At 34.7% G+C, this 27,731-nt stretch overlaps 1 protein-coding gene and 1 long non-coding RNA gene across 4 annotated transcripts in view; one reads left to right on the plus strand and one right to left on the minus strand.

Moving 5' to 3' along the window:
* Window positions 1–27,731, plus strand: part of SPATA16 (spermatogenesis associated 16) — a 244,958-nt gene that overhangs the window by 100,551 nt on the left and 116,676 nt on the right. For all 3 annotated transcript variants that reach the window (XM_019840100.3, XM_045037259.1, XM_003991900.5), the window contains exon 4: window positions 22,010–22,099. In XM_019840100.3, coding sequence (XP_019695659.2) covers window positions 22,010–22,099 — 90 coding nt within the window. The remainder of the gene's footprint in view (window positions 1–22,009; window positions 22,100–27,731) is intronic.
* Window positions 6,727–18,494, minus strand: LOC123380024. The gene is made up of 2 exons (XR_006585241.1): window positions 18,318–18,494; window positions 6,727–6,852 (listed from the first exon to the last, which is right to left on the minus strand). It is a non-coding gene; the product is annotated as an uncharacterized LOC123380024 (long non-coding RNA).

The raw sequence follows: 27,731 nt of genomic DNA on the forward strand, positions 1-27,731 counted from the left end.
TGTTAGCTATCTGGATGTCCTCTTTGGAAAAATGTCTATTCACATCTTCTGCTCATTTTCAAACTGGATTATTTGGTTTTTAGGTATTGAGTTTTGTAAGATCGTTATGTATTTGGACACTAATCCTTTATCGGAAATATCATTTGCAAATACCTGATCCCATTCCATAGGTTGCCTTTTAGTTTTTGTTGATTGTTTCCTTTGCTGTGCAGAAACTTTTTATCTTGATGAGGTCCCAGTAGTTCATGTTTGCTTTTGTTTTGCCTGCCTCTGGAGACGTGTCTAGTAAGAAGTTGCTGCGGCTGAGGTCAAAAAGGTTGCTGTCTGTTTTCTCCTGTAGGATTTTGATGGTTTCCTGTCTCACATTTAGGACTTTTATCCGTTTTGAATTTATTTTTGTGTGTGGTTTAAGAAAGTGGTCCCATTTCATTCTTCTGCATGTTGCTGTCCAGTTTTTCCAACCATTTGCTGAAAAGACTGTCTTTTTTGCATTGGATATTCTTTTCTGTTTTGTCAAAAATTAGTTAGCCATACATACATTAGTGGTTCCATTTCTGGGAAGTAAAAACCCTCAAGAAAGTAGGGATAGAAGGAACATACCTGAACATCATAAAGGCCATATATGAAAGACCCACAGCTAATATCATCCTCCATGTGGAAAAACTGAGAGCTTTCCCCCTAAGTCAGGAGCATGATAGGGATGTCTACTCTCACCACTGTTGTTCAACATAGTACTGGAAGTTCTAGCCTCAGCAATCAGACCACATGAAGAAATAAAAGCCATACAAATTGGCAAGGGAGAAGTCAAACTTTCACTCTTCACAGATGACACGATACTCTATACAGAAAACTTGAAAGACTCCACCAAAAAACTGCTAGAATTGATACATAAAGTCAGCAAAATCATAGGATATAAATTCACTGTACAGAAATCTGTTGCACATCTATACACCAATAATGAATTAGCAGAAAGAGAAATCAAGGAATCAATCCCATTTACAATTTCACCAAAAACCCTAAGTTACCTAGGAATAAATCTGACCAAAGAAGTAAAAGATCTGTATGTTAAAAACTATAAACTGCTTATGAAAGAAATTGAAGAAGACACCAAGAAATGGAAAAACATTCCATGCTTATGGATTGGAAGAACAAATATTGTTAATATGTCGATACTACCCAAAGAAATCTACATATTCAATGCAATCCCTATTAAAATAACACCAGCATTCTTCACAGAGCTAGAACAAACAATTCTAAAAATTTTATGGAAGCAGAAAAGACTCTGAATAGCCAAGATAATGTTAAAAAAGAAAATCAGAACTGGAAGTATCACAATTCCCCACTTCAAGCTGTATTACAAAGCTGTAGTCATCAAGACAGTATGGTGCTGGCACAAAAACAGAAAACAGGCACATAAATCAATGGAACAGGTCAATGATTTTTTAAATAATTCTAGATTTTCAAAGATTCATTCTGTAATTATAAATAGAGTAGATCTGTAAGTTTTCTTGTAATGTGGTGAATGAAGCTTTAGCAATCAAAGGCCTGAATTTGAATTCGTGTAACATCAATGACTAGCCTTGACTTTTACAAATTGCTTAATTTCTCTTTGTATTAGCTTCTCTGCATTTTTCAGCATCTCTGAACAAGGGGTAATGACTATATCTTCCTCAGCACTTGTGAAAGGGGTTAAATGATATTATAGGTGTGTGCTTTGCAAATGGAAAATTTTTGTGCAAATCTTAGCCTTAAGGTCACCGTTGTGTTTTATTTCAAACATATCAGGTGATTAGCCTGAAATGTTACAAGTATAGTACTCACACATTTCTTTTCATGAGCACATTTGCTCTGTTTAGCACAGTGAGCTGTTTAGTCTATGTAATGCTCATGAACAAAGTGAAAACCATTTTGATGGTCCCCATTGGGACATATTTATTTTTAGTCTGCTGGTTTGTTGCCTTTACACCCAAAAAAATCTCCAGACAAGTAGAAATTGAAGCAATCAAGACCAAAACTAAAATTGAGGAAGCCTAAGAAAATACAAGGAACTGCTGAATATTGGATGTCCAAAAAATGTTTAAAAAAATTAATTTTTTCAGAAAAATGGGGGACTACCCATGTTTCCAAATTTAACTAACACTGTTTTAAGAAATTAAAGCTTATTCCCATGAATCTGCCTCACCCAAGCTAAACTGTAAAATTGACATTTGTATCTTATTCTTGAACCAACTTTCATTTGTGTTTCTCAATCCTTTCAGTCCTAAGGATCTTGTCTGAGATATTTGGTATGGAGAAGTCACTGTGTAGTCTATTACATACAGGGCCACAAGTAGCAAGAGACAAACTTGGGGCAGACCAGTTTTTATTGGAGCAAGTAAAAAACATGGCCTAGATGCCAACCCCTATTCATTTTATAGCTTTTGCTAGCCTGTGTTGGATATTTTAAATTTTCTCTTTGCTCCTTTACCGGATAGAAATCTCTTGTTGAGTGTGCCTGACTTGCTCTGACTCTATTAGTTTACCTTAGAAGATCTGACTACCTTACAAATATAGGTACCAGTCTGCTATTCATTTTAATTTTCACAATTCATGAATGCGTATTTCATGAATATGGATATTTTATATCATTGACAACATAGTATTAGCCTCAACTAGCATTTTGCAAATCCTGGGGTCATACTATTACTGCTGTATTTGCCTAAACCCTCTGTCATTTCCTCTTCTGTTGCTATGGCAAATATTCCTTATGTTTATCCTCTCTCAGCCCTGTGACCTTTCCTCATTTTTCATAGAAGTCTGAAGAGCAGCCATATGCTAAGTTATAACACCTTTACTTTGAGAAGAAATGTCTCCTTGATGGCACTGCCTATAACTTTGCTCACAGGTTATTGCTCTTACATACAATTCTTAAGACTCTTCTTCACTGGAAGAAATGCAGACCATGTGCCTTTCTTAGGTTACCTGAGGCAAAGTAATTTTCTAATTGGATATAAATGTTCTTATGGTATTATCAATAATTAGGCTTTTTTTAAAGCAAATATGACTTTTACACAAAAGACAGTAATATTTACAGTAGTATTTGCTATTTTTGTGGTGTTTCACAAGAGATTAGCAGGTGAAAGAAATCTAATATATAACCTCACTACTAATTAATTTCAATCTTTTTGGTTTTTTTTACACTTTAAGTTCCTATAAGATTTTCTTGTGGAAACTGTTCAACAGATACAATTTCTGAGAAAGTAGTTTTTGTTTTTTGTGGAAAGAAAATAATATGAGAATAACATTAAGAAGTCACATGTATGTACCCCCCCAAAAGAGGCAGAGATATTTTGATTTTAGAAGACAGAGCAAAAGGATGGTGTTATATAGTACAAATTATTAAGCAAGTATGTCCCACGTGCCTTATCATCTTCCTTCTTACAGGTACAGCCATCATATAAATTTTGACTATTTATTTGCACATTAGTCCTCAAACTAGCCTTATAAACCATTCTATTTTTAAACATTATCGAGTATCCCAAAGAGCTTTGATTTATATGGGTAATATCTATAAATATTTACCATATTAGAGATTAAAATGTAGAAATTTAAAAATATTTATTCATTTGAAAATAATAAACCCATTACATGTTAACATAAAATACATATTTTATTAGAAATAACTATATTTTCAGGGCATCTTGGTGGCTCACGTGATCTGACTCTTGATTTTAGCTCAGATCATGATCTCGTGGTAAATGGGATCAAGCCCTGCCTCAGGCTCTGCACTGTCAGTGCTCTCTCCCTCTCTCTCTCTCTGCCCCTCCCCTGCTCGCACTCTTTGTCTCTCTCTAAAACTGAATAAATATTTAAAAATAAATAAATAAAAATAAAAATAGCTCTAATTTCCAAAAATGCATAGAGGAATAGCCTTGTTTCACATGTTGTAAATCTCTGTAATGTATAGCATCTTAAAAGGAAACTGAGTTCTCATACTTGATTCTGCATTCACTCTGTTGCTATATGTTTGCACTATATGAAGAAAATCCAATCTGACCCAGATGTATAATTAAAAAAGGAAAGAGAACGTTAATAGACTTTTCAGATAATCCTGAATATCCTTCTTGATACTATACCAAGACTTGACAAGTGAGAATTTCTTTAAGATTAATTACAGTGTGGATTCTGAAACCATTATCAATCAACTTGTACTCTGTTACTTTAAAAGCCATTGGTCTTTCTTATACTTTGAATGGATTGTTCTGAGTTAGTAACATCATACATTGATTATTTGTAAAATAATGCATTATTTGCAGATTTCTATTATGCAAATTACTATTATGCAATAGTAAAATTTTTAAATTACACATGTTAGTATTACCAATCTCGTCAGAAGGTCTTTAAGCATTGGGTGGCTGTCAAGCTCACAGTGACAGATACAAGTCTTCCAAAATTCTAATTTTTGCTTGAAAGCTCTAACTTCTATCACTAGTAATAAATACTGTCAGTTGTGTTCCTTTAAGTGACAGGCACACTTATTTCATTTTCAAAAAATGTCTGCCATATTCAAAGTCTGATAATCAGTTTGTTCCTTGTTGTTCCACATAAAACATGGTGTTCCATGGTAACAGCAGCTAAGTCAGCTCACAAATGCATACAATGGCACAACTAGTTTTCCTCAAGACAGCATATTTTCTTATGCAAGAGAGAAGTGCTTAATGCATAAGTCCCATCTCATGATGTCAAATATTAAAAAGACATGTACTCAGGGGTTGAGAGTTATCATTTTTGGGGGGGAACGAGGGCATGCAATGGTGAAGAATATACTCAATGATTACTAGAACAGTTTGGTATTTCTGATTTGATTCCTGCAGTTTTACCCACTATGGCTTTTGCAACATTAGTACAAATGTCAACATAGTGATAAAGTAAAATAATATCTAAGTATTACTATGAAAATCATTATAATAGTATTGCGAAGGTCCTGAAAGTGTCTCAGGACCCTTGGGTATCTGCAGGCCACACTTTGAGAATCACTGTATTAGCTCAGAGCATCCTTCATATCTTCCCATCTCTTGTATCTCTTATCTTTCTTCACAATAGTTTCAGTGATTGTCTTCTTAAAACATGTTTCCATCATGTGTTTGCTTAGTAATCCCTGAAGCATTGTTAATTTCTTCCATAAAATTAAAAATCCTTTAACTAATGAACAGGCTCCTGCCTTTTCCTATGGTCAATTTATTACTTTAGTCAAGCAAATTTACATGGCCGTTTTTAATATGGTTTATGATTCTCTATCACCAAGTCATTTGGGGGGGGGGGCACTCTTCCAATTTGGATGTTCTACCTTTCTTCCCTAAAGAAGAATATTTCAGCTCGAAACTCCCTTTCTCCTGACTTCTTTCCAAGTTTTACATTTTCCTGTCATTGCAGACCCTTTCCCCAAGCCTTTTGCCTTTCCATCTTTTTTGTATGCATCCCCCAATTAACTGTTTCAAGTTTCAGTTCATTTATTGTGGGTTATATATGTATCTATGCGATTTTTCACAATTAGGTTAATACTTCCATCTGGGGGCTAGTCGGTTAGTATCTAACATAACTTTTAAACAAAAGAAGCATGATACATGCTGTTGTCATTATATTCATAGAAAAAGGCAGCACTTTTAAAGATATCTGGAAAATGTATTCTTTCCAAAGTAATGTGCTATGATACTTTATTTGGTACAAGTCACAACAGGTTGCCACTCAATACTTTGAGCCAAAGAGAATAGGATGTCAAAACAAGAAATTTGTCAATAAAGAACTAATCAGCATATTAGAAAATCCTGTTGTATTTCAAAGAGAAAATATTAACATTGTTATTTTATAGTATTAACAATGAATGGACTTCCTAATTGGAGTCACTTTCAGTAATGGTAATTTGGTCTCTAAACATTGAATCCAACATTGAGAGCCTTTCCCATAATCAAAGTCCATATTCAATTCAAATTTTGGCTTTAATCTAGGGGTTTAGTTGGGATAGACACTATACATAGATACAGTGTCCATTGTGGTGCAATACCGCTAATTCTCTTAATTCAACAAAGGGAAATCATGGACAACTATCAGAAGTCCAATTGCTTCATAAAGTCTAAGTGTTACATTCATATTTCTCCTTTGGTGTGGAAGCTATGGTGGACTTTATAGTAGGTAAAATATTGTTATCTGGATGTCATTGATTGGTCACAAAACCAAAAAATCATGATGTTAATATAAACAATATTAAAACTTGACAAAATACAAATGGCTTTGACTTTGCTATCAAAAAAATTCCTCTAATTCTCAGATTCTAAAAGAAATAGCATCCCATTTCATTAGGCAGTGAAACTATATAGTAGAAACCACTATTTATTCCAGTTCATTTTAAAGATTCTTACACAATTTCCAGTTAAAGGCAGCATAAAAAAATAATAGAATGCAGGCAGACATTTATTTCCATACAATAGGGCTACTCAAAATCTTAGTTTAAGTATGTATTTACCCTTCTGGCTCTTTTCTTTAGAACCTGTGCAGTGTCTGGAACGTGGTTTACACTCAATAATTGTTGCTGAATGAATCATAAGTAATTTCTGGTAGGTTAGAACAGAGGGGAATTTATTAATTGTACTTTTCAAAGTAATCATTCTAAATTGCATCCCACCCAACCAACGCAAAGAATAGAAAAATATATGTGATATTTGTCATGCTGTTCTTGAACCACCACCACCCTTCTCCACCTTCCTCCCCCTCAGTATTACACAGACAGATGAATAGAGCCTTACATCTACATCTTTGTCTTTGAATCTTGATAGCTTTTCTACAGGAGAGTTGATAGCCGGTATTTGGTTCACAGACCTTAAAGAAAAGATAATAGGGCCAACACTGTATTATTTTTTAAGAGAAAATGTCAAGAACAAAAAATGAAAATGTCAAAAGATAGGTTGATATACTGTATTACTCAAAGACGGTTTTGTTGGGAGAGCTGACCAAGTGATTTACTAACAGCTTTTACTGGACAGTCTTTGGATTACAATGTAGATGAAAAATAAATGGGAATCCATTTCATGTTTACTCTATCCAGGCATTTGACAGATGGAGAAAAAAATAGGAAGACGCAATTAGGGTCTACAAAACTGTGGAGGTTTTTTTTTTGAGGTTTTAAAATTATGAACAATAATTTTGTACTGAAAATTTTTTACAAAGGGCCTACTTATCTATCTGTCTTTATACCCTTTAATTATATAGATTGCCTTTCATTACTGATCACATCTGCATACAGATAGAGGTTATGAAATTGTGTAAATCTGATGTTCAACTGAGATATAGGTGCAAAAGTCAGTAGAGGGGCCCTTGGTATATTCAGTTCATAACAGATGTAGATCTCATTGGTGAGCCTTAGATAAGATTAGGTGCTGTGGTGGCTCCTGAGGAAAAGTTTGTTCTGTCACTTAGTAACATTGCCTTATTCCATAAACATCCATTGGGTGTCCATCATGTGTCAGGGATTTTCTAGGTATGGATATATAAAGATAATATTGGTGACCATTATTTCCCATTATGGAGAGGTCTCCAATGGATACAGAGTAATTAACTGAGTAAAAACATAAAAGAAATACAGAGAAAAATAAATGTTCTCCATTGCTTAAATACATATTACTGCACACTTCTAAAGATTTACTAGGATGTCATACTTAATTTTGATGATTATATGATACATGTTAACCAATGATATTCATGTTGATGAAGAATATGGAAGTCTAAAAGCCTTAGGAGGCCTCCTTTTAAAGGTTCATATTTCTTGGTATTAATGACCCATTAAATTTATTACTTGCATCCCTTAATTTTCATTCTATTTTTCTAAACAAGAAAATCTCACAATGAAGTTCTAAAGTAAAATGCACTTAAACATAAATCCTAATCATTCTTTAATGTATGTTTATTATTAACTCTGTGAAGAAGACAGACAATAAATCTTTCCCTTCTGACTATATATTTTTCAATACTGTGAAAAATAGCAAATTTTAAAGTATTTATCCCTTTGACTTTTGGTTATGTTGAGAAATAAAGTATTGCTCACTTGAATAATTTAATATTTTACACATGTAATTAATGGTAGTTTGAATGGCAAAACATCATGGATGATGTTTGAGTTAGTCCCCTGTTTGCTTTCTCTAAATTTGTTTTATGCTGTGCATGCACACGCTGGGATGTCAAGAAATATTTAAGAATGACTTCTCGTTGTTTTCCTAAAGAGTTAGGTTTTATTTTCATGCTTTTGTAAAAACATACTTTGCTACTGTTTGGGCAGAGCTATATGCTTTGTTTGACAAAAATCTATAATTTTTTTATTTCAAAAACCAGCACCTGGGTGGCTCAGTTGGTTGAGTGTCTGACTTCGACTCAGGTCATGATCTCACAGTTTGTGGGTTCCGGCCCCACATTTGGCTCTATGCTGACAGCACAGAGCCTGGAGCCTGCTTCAAGGCTTCAGGTTCTCTCTCTCTCTCTCTCTCCTCCTCCTCCTCCCCCCATCTCAAAAATAAACATTAGCTTTTTTTTTTAAATCCAATGCCTTTAATTCTGATTTTATGCCTTAATCTTTATAAAATAGTTCATTTCTTCTATGTAAGTTAAATTGAGTCATTTCATTTTCCTATTTTGCTTGTCAGTGTGAAATATTTAAAATGAGTACATGGACTTCTCAATTCTTCTCAACAAATTAAGGACTGTTATACCTTATTTTAGCTTTTAATTCTAATCAATCTTTTGTAGTGAACCAAGTGACCAAATAAGACATAATCCCTAAGATTTCACTGAATCCTTATATAGTGACAGCACTATTGCATATGTTCTGCTTACATTTCCATTTTTCCCATCCACTCTGGAATTTAGGTTACTAGTTTGGGATTTGGTATTAAAACAACAGCGGTGTGTTGAAAGAAGTTCTAAAAAGCAGTCATATAGGTCCTTTACTGATTTGTCTATAAATCTGTTACTGAGGACACAGATTGTTACATTGTAGGGCATCTTTGAATGAAGTGATCTTTCTGATTAAACTAGAAGAAATGTTTGATTTGAGTAATTGGCTTGTTTAAAAGAAACTAGATGTTCCTCTTTCCATTATCTACCAGCAAACCTAGAAGAAAACATGTAGTCTATCACAACCAAACACATAGGATCTTATGACATATTTTGTGTACTAACCTCATCCAGACTTCATCCTAACATCCCTACTTCTAATATTGTTTTCCCCATTCAGTTATTCAGTTTTGTTTTTATTTTTAATTGTGATAAAACACATGTAACATAAAATTTACCATCTTACCCATTCTTTAAGTGTACAGTTCAGTAGTGTTAAGTATACTCATGTTACTCTACGGTCTATCTCCACAACTGTTTTCATCTGGCAAAACTAAAATTCCATTCTCTTAAAAAACTGCCTTTCCCTCTCACCTTAGACCCTGGCAACCACCACTCTTCTTTCTCTTTCCATGAATTTATCTACTCTAGGTACCTCAAATAAGTATTTTCCTTTTTGTGATTGACTTATTTAACTTAGCATAATATCCTAAAGGTTCATCCATGTGGTAGCATGTGTAAGAATTCCTTTTCCTTTTAATGCTGAATAATATTTCATTTTATAAATATATATATACATATGCATATATATATGCATATGCATATATATATGCATATGCATATGCATATATATGCATATATATATACACACACTCACACTACATTGTATATATCCACTCATCTGTCACACATGGGTTGCCTGCACCTTTTGGCTATTGTAAATAATATTGCTATGAATGTGAGGGTACATCTTAAAAGCCCTGCTTTCAATTCTTTTGGGTATTTACACAGAAGTGGAATTGCTGTAATTTCTTGAGGAACTACTATACTGTTTTCCATGGCAGCTGTACCATTTTATATCCCACAAACCATAAAGGTTCTGATTTTTCCACATCCTTGCCAGCACTTACTATTTTTTGGTTTTCTGAGGTAGTCACTCTAATGAGTGTGAGGTGGTATCTCACTGCGGTTTCGATTTGTCTTTCCTTAATGGTTAGTGATGTTGAGCATCTTTTCGTATGCTTTTTGGCCATGTATATACCTTCTTTGGGGAAATGTCTACTCAAGTATTTTGCCCGCTTTTAAATTGGGTTGTTTGTTTTTTCATTGTTGAATTGTAGAAGCTCCTTATATATTCTGGAAATTAACCCCTTAAAGATATATAATTTGCAAATATTTTCTCCCATCCCGTATGTTGCCTTTTCACTCTGTTGATAGTGTCCTTTGATGCACAGAAGTTTTTAATTTTGATATAGTCCAATTTATCTATTTTTCCTTTTGTTTCGTGTGAGTTATTTTTACTTTGATTTAACCCCATAAGTATTCTATAAGCTGCCTTACACTCTTCCTAGAAGAGAATATAAATAATAATGTAGTCACTCACTCTTCAGTATTAGCTATCCTGTCATTTTCCTATGACAATTTAACTATTTGTACCTTGTTATGAACCTTTTTAATTCATTAATGGCATGAATATAAACAAATAGTGCCTGCATATTTCAACAGAAGTAATGTATGTATGAAAACAATTTTTCATGGGCCTCCTGTATTTTTAACTGAGTGGCCCTTGCTCCTGACCATCTTTTTCAAAGATGATTGTGTGGTAGATGGCCTTGGAAGGAAAGGTAAGTCTGCTCACAGCCTTAGATAGTGGAGATAGTGTCTTCCTCTAGAATAAGGACAGGCATGTTTATAGCCCATTATAAAAAGATTTACATTTCTTAAACTCAGGATTCCTCTTTTGTAATGCAATCTACTGAATGTGAAGATGTCGCCTGGCTCTCTTTTCATTGTCATCTGGGAATTGTGGCTCAAGGAATCAGTACAACAAAAGACATAAACACCAGCTACTGCTATTGGTGTCAGAAACTGTCTTTTGTCTCCGGCCTTGGAAGTTCATGTCTTCTCTGAGCATCCATGAAACTGTCAGACTAACTTGTTAGCTTGCAAGTAGAGAAAAACTCAAACCCTTCATGGTGCTTGGCAACATATTATAAGGATTTTTGTGAATATACTTGGAAGTCATTTAGCCTAATCTCCTACTCAGTCAAGACTTTCTTCTACACATCTTGACAGATGGCATTCTAAATATCACTTAAATGATTCCAGTAAAAGGAAAACTCTTCTCAAAACCTATTGCATCATTGGTCCCTCCTTATGTGAACTGAACTATTTATAACTTCATAATACTGGGTTTTGCCTAGCCTCATCTGGTATTGCATAGAAGAATTATTCTGTTTTCTACATGACAGTTCTTTGTATTTGAAAGTACTTGCTTATTCTCCACGAATCTTATTTAGCTCTCTAGACTTATCATTTTCGTTCCGTATCATCACACACTATGTTCTCCAGACCCACTAGACACTCTAGACACCACTACAGTATGGTGATAATTCTCACAGATGCTCAGAACTATAGATGAATTCAATAGACTATATGGTTAAGGCACAATTTAGAGAAAATATCATTTATTATTCGGACAGAATGCATTTGATTGATTTAACATAAGTTTTATGTACAGTTTTTGTAGTTCTGTCGTAGTGCCACACTTAGCTTATGATTAAAATATTCAGACTTTTTCCGCGTGGTCACTCTCAAATCACAATTGTATTTGGCAACTTATTTTTTAAATCTATAACATAAGGTTTTTATTTTTAACCAGGCCGGATCATTTTGAATTTTGCTTCTGTCATCAGTGACATTAGTTCCTTGTTAGATAAAATTTATGCCATTGAAAATTTTATAGACATCCTTTCAATCACTTAATCTTAGTCACTAATGGAAATATTGTCCACAAAAAAAGGCTAAGGACAAGCCATTAAATTCTTTCTTTCATAATAACATAGACCATACTTCAATATTATTGATCAGTTGTCTGGCCAGTTATAATCTACTGAATGATGCCATTATCTAGCATAAATGTCACCATTTTATCCACAAGAATATCATGGTTTGGTGAAATTAAAATAATCCACATTTTTGGAATTCTCTAGATCTACCAACTATTTCTAAAAAAAATATTTCAGTACCTTACTATTAAAGTAAGAGGAGTGTCATTCAGGAGGATGAATCAATGCTAATTTACCTTACTACTGACCAAGTAAGGTAAAGAGAGCTGGATTTAGGCATCTTTGCCTAAACAAGAAATTGATTTTCTGATCCCTAATTGCATATAAAGCCAAAGCCACAAGCCCCTGAAGGAGTAATAGCTAACCTTCTCATTCACATATCCTAGCAAAAATCCATGTCTTCTGGTGGAGAAATAGAAGCAAAACACATCTGTCTCTGGGGAAATATATAGGAAACTCTCACACCTCCATTGTGACTTTTTGGTGCAGTTGGAAATATGCTATATTTTTATAGTGGTGATGGTTATAAACTTGCCAAAATGCATCAAACTATACACTTTAAAAAGGTGAATACTACAGTGTGTAAATTAAGCTTCATAAAACTGATTTAAATAAAAGTATATTAAAGTAAGTTAATTTTCTAAAAATTAGAGAATAAAGAACATGAACTCAATATTGCTTTTAAAAACAAACTTAATTTTGAAATGGTAATCATTACCATTAAAATATAGGTCTAAAAAGATGTCCCAAGGAAAATGAATTAAACAGACTTAATTTTGAAATGGTAATCATTACCATTAAAATATAGGTCTAAAAAGATGTCCCAAGGAAAATGAATTAAACAGAGGTACCTATTTAGTTTTATCTAGATCATTAAAAACCTTGTAAGTTCTCTTATAGCAGTTTCTAACAATATGTAACAAATGAAGAATGTATTTTCTTCCACATGCCATTAAAATGTTTGCTAACTTCATCATGTGTTACTCTTAATGTATATGAAAAGCAGAAATGTACAACATATTCCCTGTTTGCATTGTAATAAAATGAGAAATTAGCAATAAGAGCTATAAGAAAAACTACCCTTTGGAAATTGAACAACACTATCCTAAATAATTTTTCAATCAAAGAAGAATATGAATCTATAATTAGAGACTAAGGAAAAAAAATTATGAGAATAAAATATACTCTATCATTCTTAAGTATATAGTCAAGGCTAAAATCAGTTTAAAAAATCATAGCTGTAGATTCTTCCTTTATTTAGAAAGAAAACGTAAATAGATTGAATATTAAGTGAAATTAAGAAGAGAAATAATAAAATAAAATCTAGAGAGGACAAAAATGAATTAATAAATATAAAAGTAGAAATGAATGAACTGAAAGACAGGAAGAACAGACTGAATGGCTAAATCTAAGGTTCTGGCAACTCAATACTAGCATAATATTTTATAAAAATCACAGAATAATAATAATAATAATAATAATATCACTTTATTTTTATGTTTGTTCACTTTTCTCCTGGATATAGTTCTGTTCTATTATTCACTTTCTTAATTTTTTAATATTCTGTTTATTAATTTCAATGTCCTTTTGAGTCAGTAATTAATAGAAATCATCCCTGCAAAAAGTCAAAAGACAAAGTCCACAAGATCATGTTGATAAAATCAAAGGATATTTGAAAAATTTCTTGAGGGAGGAGCCAAGATGGTGGAACAACATGGAAGTTTTTTGCGTCTCATGTCTATGAAATACAGCCAGATCAACACTAAACCATCCAACACACCTAGACAACTGATTTGAGGATTAACACAACAATCTGCACAACCTGAACCACAGAACTCAGCAGGTATGCGGCGCGGATAAGTGAACTGGGGGAGAGAGAAGCCATGGAGAGCAGGGAGCTGTTTTTGCTTGTGGAGAGAGGATGGAGACAGGGGAGAATATGGGAAAAGCACCACCACCCCCAAAAGCAGCTGGAGAGAAAGTGGAAAAGTGGAAACAGCTGCAGGGACTGAACTAAAAGGGGAAAAAGGAGAAAGGAGAGGGTTTAAAATCCATTAAGACTATAAACGGGGAGCACAGAGTCTGAAACTCTGCAGCTCGCAGCTCAATAATAGGTGGTGCTCTGGTGGGAAGGGCAAATCCCCAGGGACAGAGTGGAGTCCAGGAAGTCCTCAGGCCACACGGGGAGAGGTGGATCCCTTCTGGGAGGACATATAGTAGAGGCTGTGTGACAGCCCCCCCCCCCCCCCCGCCACCAGGCAAAGGTTCTAGCAGACCCTGGAGAACAGCCACAGTTGCTGGTGCTGTAACAAGGTTGTTAGGGTGAAGCCTGGTGCCAGATGCGTGTTGAGATCTTCCATAATCCCTGAAACACTGCTGCCACAGTGAACTTTTTCATGCGCACATGAACTTTTTCTGGGGCAGGCTGGCAATCCAGGCCTTCCTAAAGAAGGAAGAAAGGTCTCTGATACACAACCCAAACTTACACCTTAAAGAGCTGGAAAAAGAACAGCAAATAAATCCCAAAACCAGCAAAAGACAGGGAATAATAAAGATTAGAGCAGAAATCAATGCTAGTGAAACCAAAAAAAAAACAAAAACAAAAAAACAAAAACAAAAACAAACAGTAGAACACATCAATGAAACCAGAAGCTGGTTCTTTGAAAGAATGACAAAATTGATAAACCACTAGCCAGTTTGATCAAAAAGAAAAACGAAAGGACCCAAATAAATAAAATCAAGAATGAAAGAGAAGAGATTATACTCCAATAAAATGGGCAATCTGGAAGAAATGGACAAAATCCTAGAAACATATACACTAACAAAACTGAAACAGAAGAAATAGAAAATTTGAACAGACCCGTAACCAGTAAGGAAATTGAATTAGTAATCAAAAATCTCCCAAAAAACAAGAGTCCAGGACCAGATGGCTTTCTAGGGGCATTCTACCAAACATTTAAGGAAGGGTTAACACCTATTCTCTTGAAGCTGTTCCAAAAAATAGAAATGGAAGGAAAACTTCCAAACTCTTTCTATGAAGCCAGCATTACCTTGATTCCAAAACCATACAAAGACCCCACTAAAAAGGAGAACTATAAACTAATTTCCCTGATGAACATGGACGCAAAAATCCTCAATAAGATATTAGCTGACCGGATCCAACAATACATTTAAAAAAATTATTCACCACGACCAAGTGGAAATTATACCTGAGATGCAGGACAGGTTCAATATCCAGAAAACATCAATGTGATTCATCACATCAATAAAAGAAAGGACAAGAACCACATGACCCTCTCAATAGATGCAGAGAAAGCATTTGACAAAATACACCATCCTTTCTTGATAAAAACCATCAGGAAGGTGGGGATAGAAGGATCATACCTCGAGATCATAAAAGCCATACATGAAAGACCCAACGCTAATATCATCCTCAATGGGGAAAAACTGAGAGCTTTCCCCATGAGGTCAGGAACAAGACAGGGATGTCCACTCTCGCCACTGTTATTCAACATAGTATTGGAAGTCTTAGCCTCAGCAATCAGACAACACAAAGGAATAAAAGGCATCCAAACTGGCCAGGATGAGGTCAAACTTTCATTCTTCACAGATGACATGATACTCTATATGGAAAACCCAAAAGATCCCACCAAAAAACTACTAGAACTCATCCATGAATTGAGCAAAGTGGCAGGATATAAAATCAATGCACAAAAATCAGTTGCATTCCTATACACCAATAATGGAGCAACAGAAAGAGAAATCAAGGAATCGATCCCATTTATAATTGCATCAAAACCCATAAAATACCTAGGAATAAATCTAACCAAAGAGGTGAAAAATCCATACACTGAAAACTATAGAAAGCTTATGAAAGAAATTGGAGAAGACACAAAAAAACTGGAAAAATATTCCATGCTCCTGGATAGGAAGAACAAATATTGTTAAAATATCAATACTATCCAAGGCAATCTACATATTCAAGCAATACCTATTAAAATAACACAGCATTCTTCACAGAGCTAGAACAAACAATCCTAAAATTTGTATGGAACCAGAAAAGACCCTGAATAGCCAAAGTAATCTTGAAAAAGAAAACCAAAGCTGGAGGCATCACAATCCCGGACCTCAAGCTATACTACAAAGCTGTAATCATCAAGACAGTATGGTACTGGCACAAAAAGACACTCAGATCAATGGAACAGAATAGAGAACCCAGAAATGGACCCACAAACGTATGGCCAACTAATATTTGACAAAGCAGGAAAGAATATTCAGTGGAATAAAGACAGTCTTTTCAGCAAGTGGCACTGGGAAAACTGGACAGCGACATGCAAGAAAATGAACCTGGACCACTTTCTTACACCTTACACAAAAATAAACTCAAAATGGATGAAAGATCTAAATGTAAGACAGGAAGCCATCAAAATCCTCGAGGAGAAAGCAGGCAAAAACATCTTTGACCTCAGCCGCAGCAACTTCTTACTCAACACGTCTCCGGAGGCAAGGGAAACAAAAGCAAACATCAACTATTGGGACCTCATCAAAACAAAAACCTTCTGCACATCAAAGGAGACAATCAGCAAAACCAAAAGGCAACTGACAGAATGGGAGAAGATATTTGCAAATGACATATAAGATAAAGGCTTAGTATCCAAAATGTATAAAGAACTTACCAAACTCAACACCCAAAAAACAAATAATCCAGTGAAGAAATGGGCAAAAGACATGAATAGACACTTCTCCAAAGAAGACATCCAGATGGCCACTGACACATGAAAAACATCCCTCATCATCAGGGAAATACAAATTAAAACCACAATGAGATACCACCTCACACCTGTCAGAATGGCTAACATGAACAACTCAGGCAACAACAGATGTTGGCGAGGATGTGGAGAAAGAGGATCTTTTGCACTACTGGTGGGAATGCAAACTGGTGCAGCCAGTCTGGAAAACAGTATGGAGGTTCCTCAAAAAATTACGACCCAGCAATTGCCCTACTAGGTATTTATCCAAGAGATACAGGTGTGCTGTTTCGAAGGGACACCTGCACCCCCATGTTTATAGCAGCACTATCAATGATAGCCAAAGTATGGAAAGAGCCCAAATGTCCAATGGTCGATGAATAGATAAAGATGTGGTATATATATACAGATATATATGTATATGTATATATGTATATGTATATATATATGTATATATATGTATATATGTATATGTATATATATGTATATGTATATATGTATATGTATATATATGTATATAGGTATATGTATATATATGTATATATGTATGTGTATATATATGTATATATGTATATGTATATATATATACGTATATATGTATATATATACCAAATTTTTATCTATTCTAGATATCTTCTATATCTATCTATCTATACACACACACACACACACACACACACACACACACACACACACACACAATGGAGTATTACTCAGCAATCAAAAAGAATGAAATCTTGCCATTTGCAACTACATGGATGGAACTAGAGGGTATTATGCTAAGTGAAATTAGTCAGAGAAAGACAAAAATCATATGACTTCACTCATATGAGGACTTTAAGATGTAAAACAGATGAACATAAGGGAAGGGAAGCAAAAATAATATAAAAACAGGGAGGGGGACAAAACAGAGAACAAACTGAGGGTTACTGGAAGGGTTGTGGGAGGGAGGATGGGCTAAATGGGTAAGGGGCATTAAGAAATCTACTTCTGAAATCATTGTTGCACTATATGCTAACTAATTTGGATGTAAATTTAAAAAATAAATTAAAAGTAAAAAAAAAAAAAACTATTCCCAAGAAATTACAACTTAAATCAAGATCCAACTTGGAGTTATATCTCACAAGCTTACATTTGACAATATTGAACTTCACCAGAGCTTTGTGCTCATAAAAAATAGCGTTAGTAAAGAAATCCCCACCCATTTGTTTTCCTGAGAAATGGCTAATCCACAGAGGATGCCCAGCTCCTCCACATTTCAAGATTAGACCTAGTCTAAAAAGTGGAGACTGTTTCTCAGTGACTCAGATAAGCCCCATCTTCATCCTTTCTTATCATTCTCATAAGACCCTGGATGACTCAGGCCCTCTTTATTTTCTTTGAGGTGATTCTCATTAGTAAACATTCTAACAATTACAATAGCCTCATTAAGAAAATCTCCTTAACTGCCAGGTGCATTTTATCTTTGAGAGTTTGGTACTGTGACTCAGATGAGATTGATCCTCTCCTTTGGATCCCTGCTTACTCCATCCTTGTAAATGGGTCTTCTTGGAGACCTTTGCATTCTGTTCCTGATGGGTGGTCTGGGCTCTCCTAGGGTCCCTGATATCATACTAAGGATTTGATTTTGATTTAGAGTACTCACTTGATTTCTGGTGCCACTCCTTTGATTTCATGGTCTGACCACTTGGTGATTTCTGTAAATGGATTGATGGTTCATAGAGATCTTATTTCTTTTGAGTGAAAGACAATAAAAAATCTATTTTGTGAAGAAAAAAATAAAAATAAATAAAAATTTTAAAAAAGGACATTAGGCAGTTCTTCTCTTCCAGAAATTAAGGTGTATTTTAAAGTGACAGTATTAATTTTTTTAAGTTTATTTATTTATTTATTTAGAGAGAGAGAGAGAGAGAGAGAGAGCAAGCACAAGCAAGGGAGGGGCAGAGAGAAGGAGAGACAGAATCCCAAGCGGACTCTGCACCATTGGCAGCGGGGCAGAGACTGATGCAGGGCTCAAACTCACAAACTATGAGATCATGAACTAAGCCAAGATGAAGAGGCCAGTGTTTAACTGCCTGGGCCACCCAGGCACCACTAAAGTGACGATAATTGAAACAATTTGTGCTGCGTAGAACAAATTGTAAGATACAAAGAACACATAGAACAAGTGTAAGATACAAAGTACAGCCATGGATCCAACTTAGTGCATGTAAACTTGGTATGTAATAGAGTTGGCATATCAATCACTGAGAGAAAGATAAATTATTTGACAAGTGAATTGAGACACTTCAAATAATCACCAGAAGAGACTTACATTCTGGATTTATAACAATATTATGACCTTAGGACTTAATAAAACAAGTGCAGATGCATGCATGCACACAAATCAAATTATGTGAACTTTAATATAAAAGATTAATTCCAAAGCACTCACAAATGCAAATCATAAAAATCATAAGATATACTACAGCCAACAAATTGATAAAGAAAATATGCCTTTATCTATTATAATATTTATTATTTTACATGATCTCATTCTGTTAGAATAGTGCTAGTCAATTGAATGAGCAATCATGGCCTGTTACTAACACTTCCTCCATTCTTCTGACCAAAATTCAATGAGTTCTATAATTTAATATTTAACATGATCTTGTTTTTTTTGTTTGTTTGTTTGTTTGTTTACCAAAAGCCCTATCAACATAGCTAAATCAGAGTCATTTCTTCGGTAATAAAATCAGACCATCAGCACAGAGTTCTTCCCTCTCTGATTAGAATTGCAGGGATGTTGGGCTTTTTGTTGGTTTATTTTTTTTTTCACTTTAACGCCAGTCAGATTGTCCATTTTGGTCCTAGACTGCCTCCTCAATAATTATGAGAGCCAAAAATAATAAATTGCCAAAAATAATATCTCATCTCAAATTTCTAAACATTCTTTTATGATTATAACTCCACCACTCAGGGTAGACTGGGTCCAGATCTTCTTTGGGTCTATCAGATAAAGCTGTGATTCACATGGTACAGTGTGAGGTGATGTTATTGTTAAAAGAAACCATTCCAGTCTACCAATAGTGATTTCTAAGCTCATGTTCTCTACTTGTATTTTTTCAACATCAGAAAGAGGACTTGTAATTACAAACAATTTTTTTAATCTATCATTTTTCTAAAGTCACACTGAAACAATTCCTAGGTTGTTTACCTCATCAAACCTCACTATCCATGAAAATCTTCTTCTCCACCTACATCCCAAACTATTTTTGATGACTCTTCCTCTCCTTCCTCCCTCTTTTACTAAACCTTTCCCTCATTACTTCTCTTGCCCCCCCACACTCCATCCTTCTCTCGGGTCTGCATTTTTGTCAAAAGAATTTGTCTGGCAAAGCAAGATTCTTAGAGAATAGCTCAGCAATGCCAGAACACTACATCATGGGCAATGAGATGTCAAAAGCTAGAAACATCCATTCAGTAAGGATTTTGTCCCATCACATTTGTAGGAACTTAGTAAAAATGCACAAGTGAATGAATGATTACAAAGAGAGAGGGAAGAATTAGCTATAATGTGGAAGAAAAAATTCTATTTAGTCAGAAGACCCAGGCCCTTGACAGAACTCTGATCTTATTCCCTCTGATCTACTTTTACAAAATTACTTTTACAAGGATAAAATGCATAAACATACCTTGTAACTGTACTCTTTTTCTGAGTTAGCATAAGTTATTAGTATTCAGTACTGATATGGAATGAATTCATATAATAGTTTTTAAATTTCCAACACTTCAATCAGAAATCACCAAAGGAAATGATCTGTGTTCTTGGGGTTTAATGCATTCATTTGTACAAATTGTTAATCATAGGGTAAAGTAAAACTTCGCTAACTTAGGCCCCTCTAATTCAGAAATCATCATACTAAAAGCCATCTGTGTAATATGAAGTACTGTGGCTAGGGACAGGAAACACAATAAACCTGAAACTTTCTTCCACTAATTTATTGTGTATGATTTAGAAAGGTCCCATAACCTCCCTGGTTTCTGTTAACTTGTGTTTAAAGTGAGCTAAATTATTCAATCAAGCCATCTTATCATCATATAATTCTATGATTCTACATGGGCCAAATAGATGTTTCTTTTCTACTTTATTCTGTCTAGAAGCAATGGATCTAGGAAAGGAATTATTTTTGTTGGCATTTTTTTTTAATCTGGACATGACTAGGCTTCAGGGATCACATGAATTCGCTAAATTTGGGCACTTATGTTGTGTGCATTTTTCTGGGTAGAGGTACACAGCTTACATGTGATTCTCAAAAAGCTCTGTGAACTTCTCAAAAAAGATTAAAAACCACTTACTTCAATAATGAATTAATGCCAAGTGATTCACATTTAACTTGTAAAAAACAGGCTCACAAGAAGTTTGCTTAATAATACTGTGTTGGTTCTATTACACTCTGTATCCCACATCAGTAACACAACACACTCTGTTACTATAAGCTACATTTCAAACTTCCATTAATAGCTCTGTCCCCACTTGGTGATGGGCCATGGACTACATCTGTCTAGTTCATCTCATTATATAAAATACCTTGAACGGTGCTTAGCTCTCAGTGAATCAAAGAAGTGAAATGTCTGCCAGTTTATCTCTAGGGGAGAAGATAGCTGGGGAATGATCATCTTTTCTTCTGGGCATGGATTGAGATTCCAGAACTCAGATGATGGAAAAATAAGCAAGTAAAGATAGATAATCTTATCCTCAAGCCAAGCCTTGTAATTTCAATAAAGAAGAAATGGAAACCCAAAATGAGTAAGGGCTAACCAAAAGTGGCAAGGTCAAGACTCAAGTCCTTAACCAATGGTACATGATTCCTTTTATGCCACTACATTGTCCAGCTGAAGGAAGACACAGAACCTAATTATTTTTTTAGTACAAATAAACATGTCACCCAAATTCCAGTTCCTTTCTTTTAACTGAAATTCAATAACTAACTCCTCCATTATAAATACACATTACCATAAATAACCTCTGATTTTTACCTGATTTATTAACATTAAAAAATAAAATAACATGTCTTATTGTAATATAAGTTGTATTCAAATTTTTTGTCACTGTCATATCTACAGAAGATACTAGGTGCTATAAATAAAATTGCTTTTATCATGCAAACTTAATTAGTTTTCAACTTGTTTATTTGTCTTAACTGACAGTTACAGGAGGAAAAGGATTTCATTCATTAGTATCTTTTAAAATATATAGTACATAAAATTGAATACATGTTATGTCGTTCCTATACACTTCTGGTAATTGACCTTTAAAACCTAATAACATTTACATTTCTTTTTATCTTTTTACAGGAGTATTGTTTTAAACCCAGCTTATTTCCGAAATCATCTTCGCCAGGCAACAGTGTTTAGATGTCTGGAGAGATATTCAGAAGCTGCTCGGTATGTTTGCTATAACTTTTGTGAAGATTTATTTCAAGTTAAATTAATTTTATTCTCAGCTTCTGGTAATAGCATAATAGAACTTTCCATTTCTCTCATGGAGCATGATTTTACCAGAATTATTGTCTTATAAACGTCAAACCAACAATTATTGACTATCTTTTTCTTTAATTAAAGCCATTCTATGTTCATAACTCTTTGTAAAATTCAAACTTTCCAGCCATGAGGTCACTGATGATGATGGGAAAACTTCCAGGGAAGACTAGAAATGAACTTGACCTCTGCTCTCAAGTAGGTTCCTGGTCCTTGTCATAATGACACAATTCTGTAACTCTCTCTTTCTTGAGTTCTGGAAATGAAATCCAACCACATGAAAAAGACCTCAGGAGTGCTCTTTCTAGAGGACATGGCATCAGTTATAACGCCAAGGGTTGTTAGAGCTATCCCAACATTTTGCCTCCTAGACCCCAATATGTTTTATAAAAATCTAACAAAACAGATTTTAATATTCTCATCCCCAGAATGTAGACTTATGGCAAAAAAAAAAAAAATTGCAAGAATTATGCAACAGCTTCGGTGTCACACTCGAAATTCCTTCTCACCTGTGACAACCAAGGCATTTTCCCTTCTCAGATCAAGCTCATCATATTAGACTCCTCTTCCCTTTGATGAATTTTCGTCATCTCCTAAGGTATAACTACCTGTTATTTCTTACTTGTCGACTGTAGTATTCCAAGAATTTAGCAAGAAAATCTGAGTGGTTTCTACATTTAACTCCAAGCACAACTCCTAGGGAGATATCTGCAGTAATAGGATGAGAAATCTAGGTTGCTGGTAGTTATTGTCTTTAGAACCTTTAAAAATAACACTTTCTTGGAAAGTGAAGTTTAAGGAATTTAAATGGATAATAAAATGGTTCCAAAAAATTAATACCATAAAGTTGACATGAATTTCGTATTGTATAAGAAGGTCCTAGGAGTTACCAAAACTGAATTAAGTGATGGATATGGAAGGCAGAATTAATCCCAACTATACTGACTTTGCAGTCAAACAACTAATATGCCACAACATCTATTTACCTGTGTGTTAATGTGTGTTTTAAAAAATGAAAATAGATCTTTATCTACCAATCTCTTTTTTTACATTCTATTTTTCCTTATACTTTTCTCTAATGTATTCCATCGAATGTGCCCACTTATGACTTCTTCCTAAATTTATTTTCTCCACTGACTTGCCTCTGTGACTTTCTTTCCACCCACATACTTTTCCTAACTATGTGAATGAGAGGGAATTTTAGGAGGTGATGGTAAGCTTCCTTCTGTCCCATACTTTAAAAAAAAAAAAAAAAAGTCCCTAGCTACAAATGAAACTAATAGGTTCAGCATAAACAGATACCACTATCTGTAAAATGATTTTTTGTTTGTTTGGTTTTTTTTCTGAGACACCTGTGTGGCTCAGTGAGTTAAGCGTCTGGCTCTTGATTTTGACTCAGGTCATGATCTCAGGGTTCATGAGTTTAGCCCCGCATCGGGTTCTTCACTGATGGCAGGGAACTTGCTTGAGATTGTCTCTCTATCTCTATCTCTGCCACTCCCTGTTCATGCGCTTGCTCTCTCTCTTTCTCTCTCTCTCTCCCTCTCAAAATAAGTAAAATAAACATTAAAAAAATTTAATAGATTTTGCTAAGAGGTGGTTTATTAATGTGTGTTCTGAATCTAATCAAAAGATCAATAGAAGGGGCGCCTGGGTGGCTCAGTCAGTTGAGCGTCCCACTTCGGCTCAGGTCATGACCTCGCAGTTTGTGAGTTCAAGCCCCGCGTCGGGCTCTATGCTGACAGCTCAGAGCCTGGAGCCTGCTTCGGATTCTGTGTCTCCCTCTCTCTGCCCCTTCCTGCTCATGCTCTGTCTCTCTCTGTCTCTCAAAAATGAATAAACGTTTTAAAAAAAATTTTTTTAAACAAAACAAACAAACAAACAAAAAAGATCAATAGAAGAAGGCTAGATGCAACTTCAGAACTAGATTTCAACTAGTAAAAAACGGCTAATGGTGTTCTCCGAGCCAGCTGGTACAGACTCTAGAAAGTCAATTGTTAAATATTCTGGAATTTGGGGAGAGCCAGTTATAAAAGTAGAGGAGAAATTAGCAATGCTGGGAGAATTTACACTGTGGAAATTGGCAAATGCTACAAATCCTGGATTTTTTGGCTTGGGTGAGAGCCAGATTACCAGCATATCATAGACTATAGCTTAATTGTACCAAGCGTGATTGAGTTAAAGTTATGACAAAAAAATTTATGGGTCCTAAAATAAACAAACAATGAGAACTTGAAAATTAGGAATTTGTCGGTATTTGCCATGTAAAATTGGAACTGAATATCCATTGTCCTTGATATGTATATCCCTGCAGTGGAATAAGCATATCTGTTCAATATCATGGGATTACTGACCTGACAATATTCCTTGAGGAAATTCCTGATAATTGTTGGAACTATGCTGGCATAGACTTTCCTACAGAGAAGCAGATACAATTAATTTCAGATACATGTGTCTGTCATCTTGGTTTTCTTTGGAATTATAGTTCTCAATATATAGTATTACTCATTATGTTTTCCCCAAGGGAAAGAATGCTACGCACCATGAACATAAATATCATATAGTCCCTTAGCAATTAGATTTTTACTATAAAACAATAAGTACAAATCAATATATAGAAAATTCATGTTTATCAATTAAATTCTTGGAGATAGTTTAGTTCAGTCCTCTTACAAGAATATTATATTAAAATTCACTGGAAAAGCCAACACATCAAAGTTATTTCCTCTAAAATGCCAAGTAGTCATGTTTCTGAAATTGAAAGACACTTACCAAATAAAAAAAAAAGGCCATTACTATGTGACTTTGGAAATCTTAAAACCATAATTCACAGTGCAGTGGATTATCTCTTTCTGATTCAAGTTAGAATATTTACAACCAGTCCCTAGAAACTGGGCCAGCTAGGGTTTTCTGAGCCTAACCAGCTCCTCTGAGAAAGGAATACCTAGTGAATAGGCCAGAAAAGATCTCCAGGGCAGCCTCATAAAAGCCCAGATTCTCAACCAGAGAGACTAGAAAAAATGCTATAACCTGTTGAATGGAAGGTATTAGTCAACTTTACAACAATGAACAGGAATATATAGATGATAGAAAATGAATAAAAATAGGGATATTTTATTTTGGTTTAGGTTCTACAGGGATGCTGATCATCCTTGAGCAGATAACTGGCACTGGTTAACTGATGAAAGCACATTTTCAAACCATAAATCTAAATTGAGATTGCTGTAACTCCTCAAGAAACAGCCAACCTGTGAGACTTTACCTGAAGTAACAAGTACCCTAGCTCTTTAATACCTCTGTTTCAATGCACTGAAAGTACATGTGTTGAAGTAGAATGTCCTTGCTCAAATCTGTCTTTTCTCCCCCAACACACACACACACACACACACACACACACACACATCATTTGGCACTACCTTCATAAGAAAGATGGTAAGACAAGAAAAATATGCTGAGATGTGCAACAAAAGTAAAGACTATTTTGTGAAGAGAACTAATGACTTTAAAAAAATTTTTTTATGTTTATTTATTTTTGAGAGAGACAGAGACAGAATGCAAGTAGGTTAGGGGCAGAGAGAGGAGACACAGAATCCAAAGCAGGCTCCAGGCTCTGAGCTGTCAGCACAGAGCCCGATGTGGAGCTTGAACTCACAAGCTGTGAGATCATGACCTGAGCCCAAGTCAGATGCTAAACCAACTGAGCCTCCCAGGTGCCCTGGCAACTAATGACTTTTGATAATATGAATGCCATGTCTTTTATTTCTATTTGCTCAATGACTTTCACAGAGTTTGGCATATACCAAGCATTGGTTCAGGGTTTACAAATTAAATTAGCCAGTTTTGAGTTTATGATTAAGAACCATTTAGCTGCAGCAGTAAAGAGATGTTACATGAAATTTTTAGTACAACCCTGGTATAAAGATAAATATGAGAGTGTGCACATAATAGTTAAGTTATGGTAACAGTATCATGCCTTCTATAGTTAAGAACTATAAGGCAAAAAAAAAAAAGATACTACACAGAATATTTAGTTAAGACCATGCTGTGTAGGAGAAGCAAACAGAAGGTAATACCAAAGGGGAAAGTACAACCAAAGCTTCTATCCATCATTAAGGAGGAGTTAGTTGTGTATTTATACATATATGAACTAGATGAGGGATACTAGAGCAGTAATAATACATTTAAATGCTCACAAATGGCAGGCTTATGGTGTGTGAAGGAAGCCAATAATAAGATAAAAGGGTTGTTGTATTACAGACAACTAGAGACCACAATCTACAATGGCCATATAACTTATCTTTTAAACTTGTTAGTGAAAATGGGCACTATTAAGAAATACCAGGAAAACAGGCATAAAATAGGACTGCTATGAGCACACTGGCCATCTGGTCGCCTACCACAGCCCTTCTGGAGGGAGTGGCCATATTCAAGCCCAGCTAATGTTGCTATAATCAAATGTAGGTTCAGTGTTGCAGATTTTTGAGTCTTCAAGAAATAATATTTTTCAGAACTTGGCAAGAAGAAATTTCTTAAATTTTAAATGCCAATTATTTCAAGTTTTTCAAATACTGTGTCATCTTTAAAAAACTGAAGTAGTTCCATAAAAATGTAACTCACTGATTTGTTGCAACAAATCTTGTCTGTTCTACCTTTTATTTATAATATTATTATTTAATAATACATTATATATAATACTATGAGAAATCGATTAGATAATAAAATATGTACCTTTGCCCTTCTTAAAGTAATACACAAGCAATATGTTCCTGTTAATCCAAATCAAAACACAGTACTTTAAGATAAATTAATTCATGGCTACCATGATAAGCCAGATAGTAGAGTTAGTAGAAGTGGGAGTAGGTGAGTTTCTGGAGACCCAGCAAATGATTTGGGAGTTTGGTTTTATTGTTATTTTGTTATGAAAGCTAATCTTACTGGAAATTGGAAATGATGCATATATAAATCACAAACTTCCAAAGAAAAGAGTGATCCAAAAGTAAATTTAAGTGTTTGTTCAGAAATCTAGTAACATAAAACAGTGGTATTGCTGTTGATAAGCAATCACTCTGGAGTAGTACTACAATAGCAAGCAGGAAGATACTGTGTCAGCTGTTTTAGTGTCATAGAACTCTGTGATTTTAAATGAGATTATTATGTATCTTGAAAGGGAGGAGAATATACTGACAGGTAGATTCAAGACAAGTGATTCTGAAGAGATGATAGTAGTGTTGGGAGTTTATTTCATCTTAGTTCTTATTCAATTGGAAGTGTAAAATCCATTCAAACATCATGCAAGATGCTAAAAATACATCACAGATTTTTTTGGTTAAAATAAGTTCTCATTTATGCCTTCAAATAGTATAAATGAAGTGTGTAGGCTAATTTTTATCCTTAAACTGGCCATATGCCTGAAGAGCTTTCTCTTTCTTTATTGGAGACAGTTTGCCTTTGCCAGAACAGCTTTAGTGTAGGCTAGCATTAGTCAGTCCTATGTGACATATACTTGTATGTTCGAAGATGGACGTGATCATTCTACCAT

This window comes from Felis catus, chromosome C2, assembly GCF_018350175.1.
Source record: "Felis catus isolate Fca126 chromosome C2, F.catus_Fca126_mat1.0, whole genome shotgun sequence".
NCBI classification, from domain to species: Eukaryota; Metazoa; Chordata; class Mammalia; order Carnivora; family Felidae; genus Felis; species Felis catus.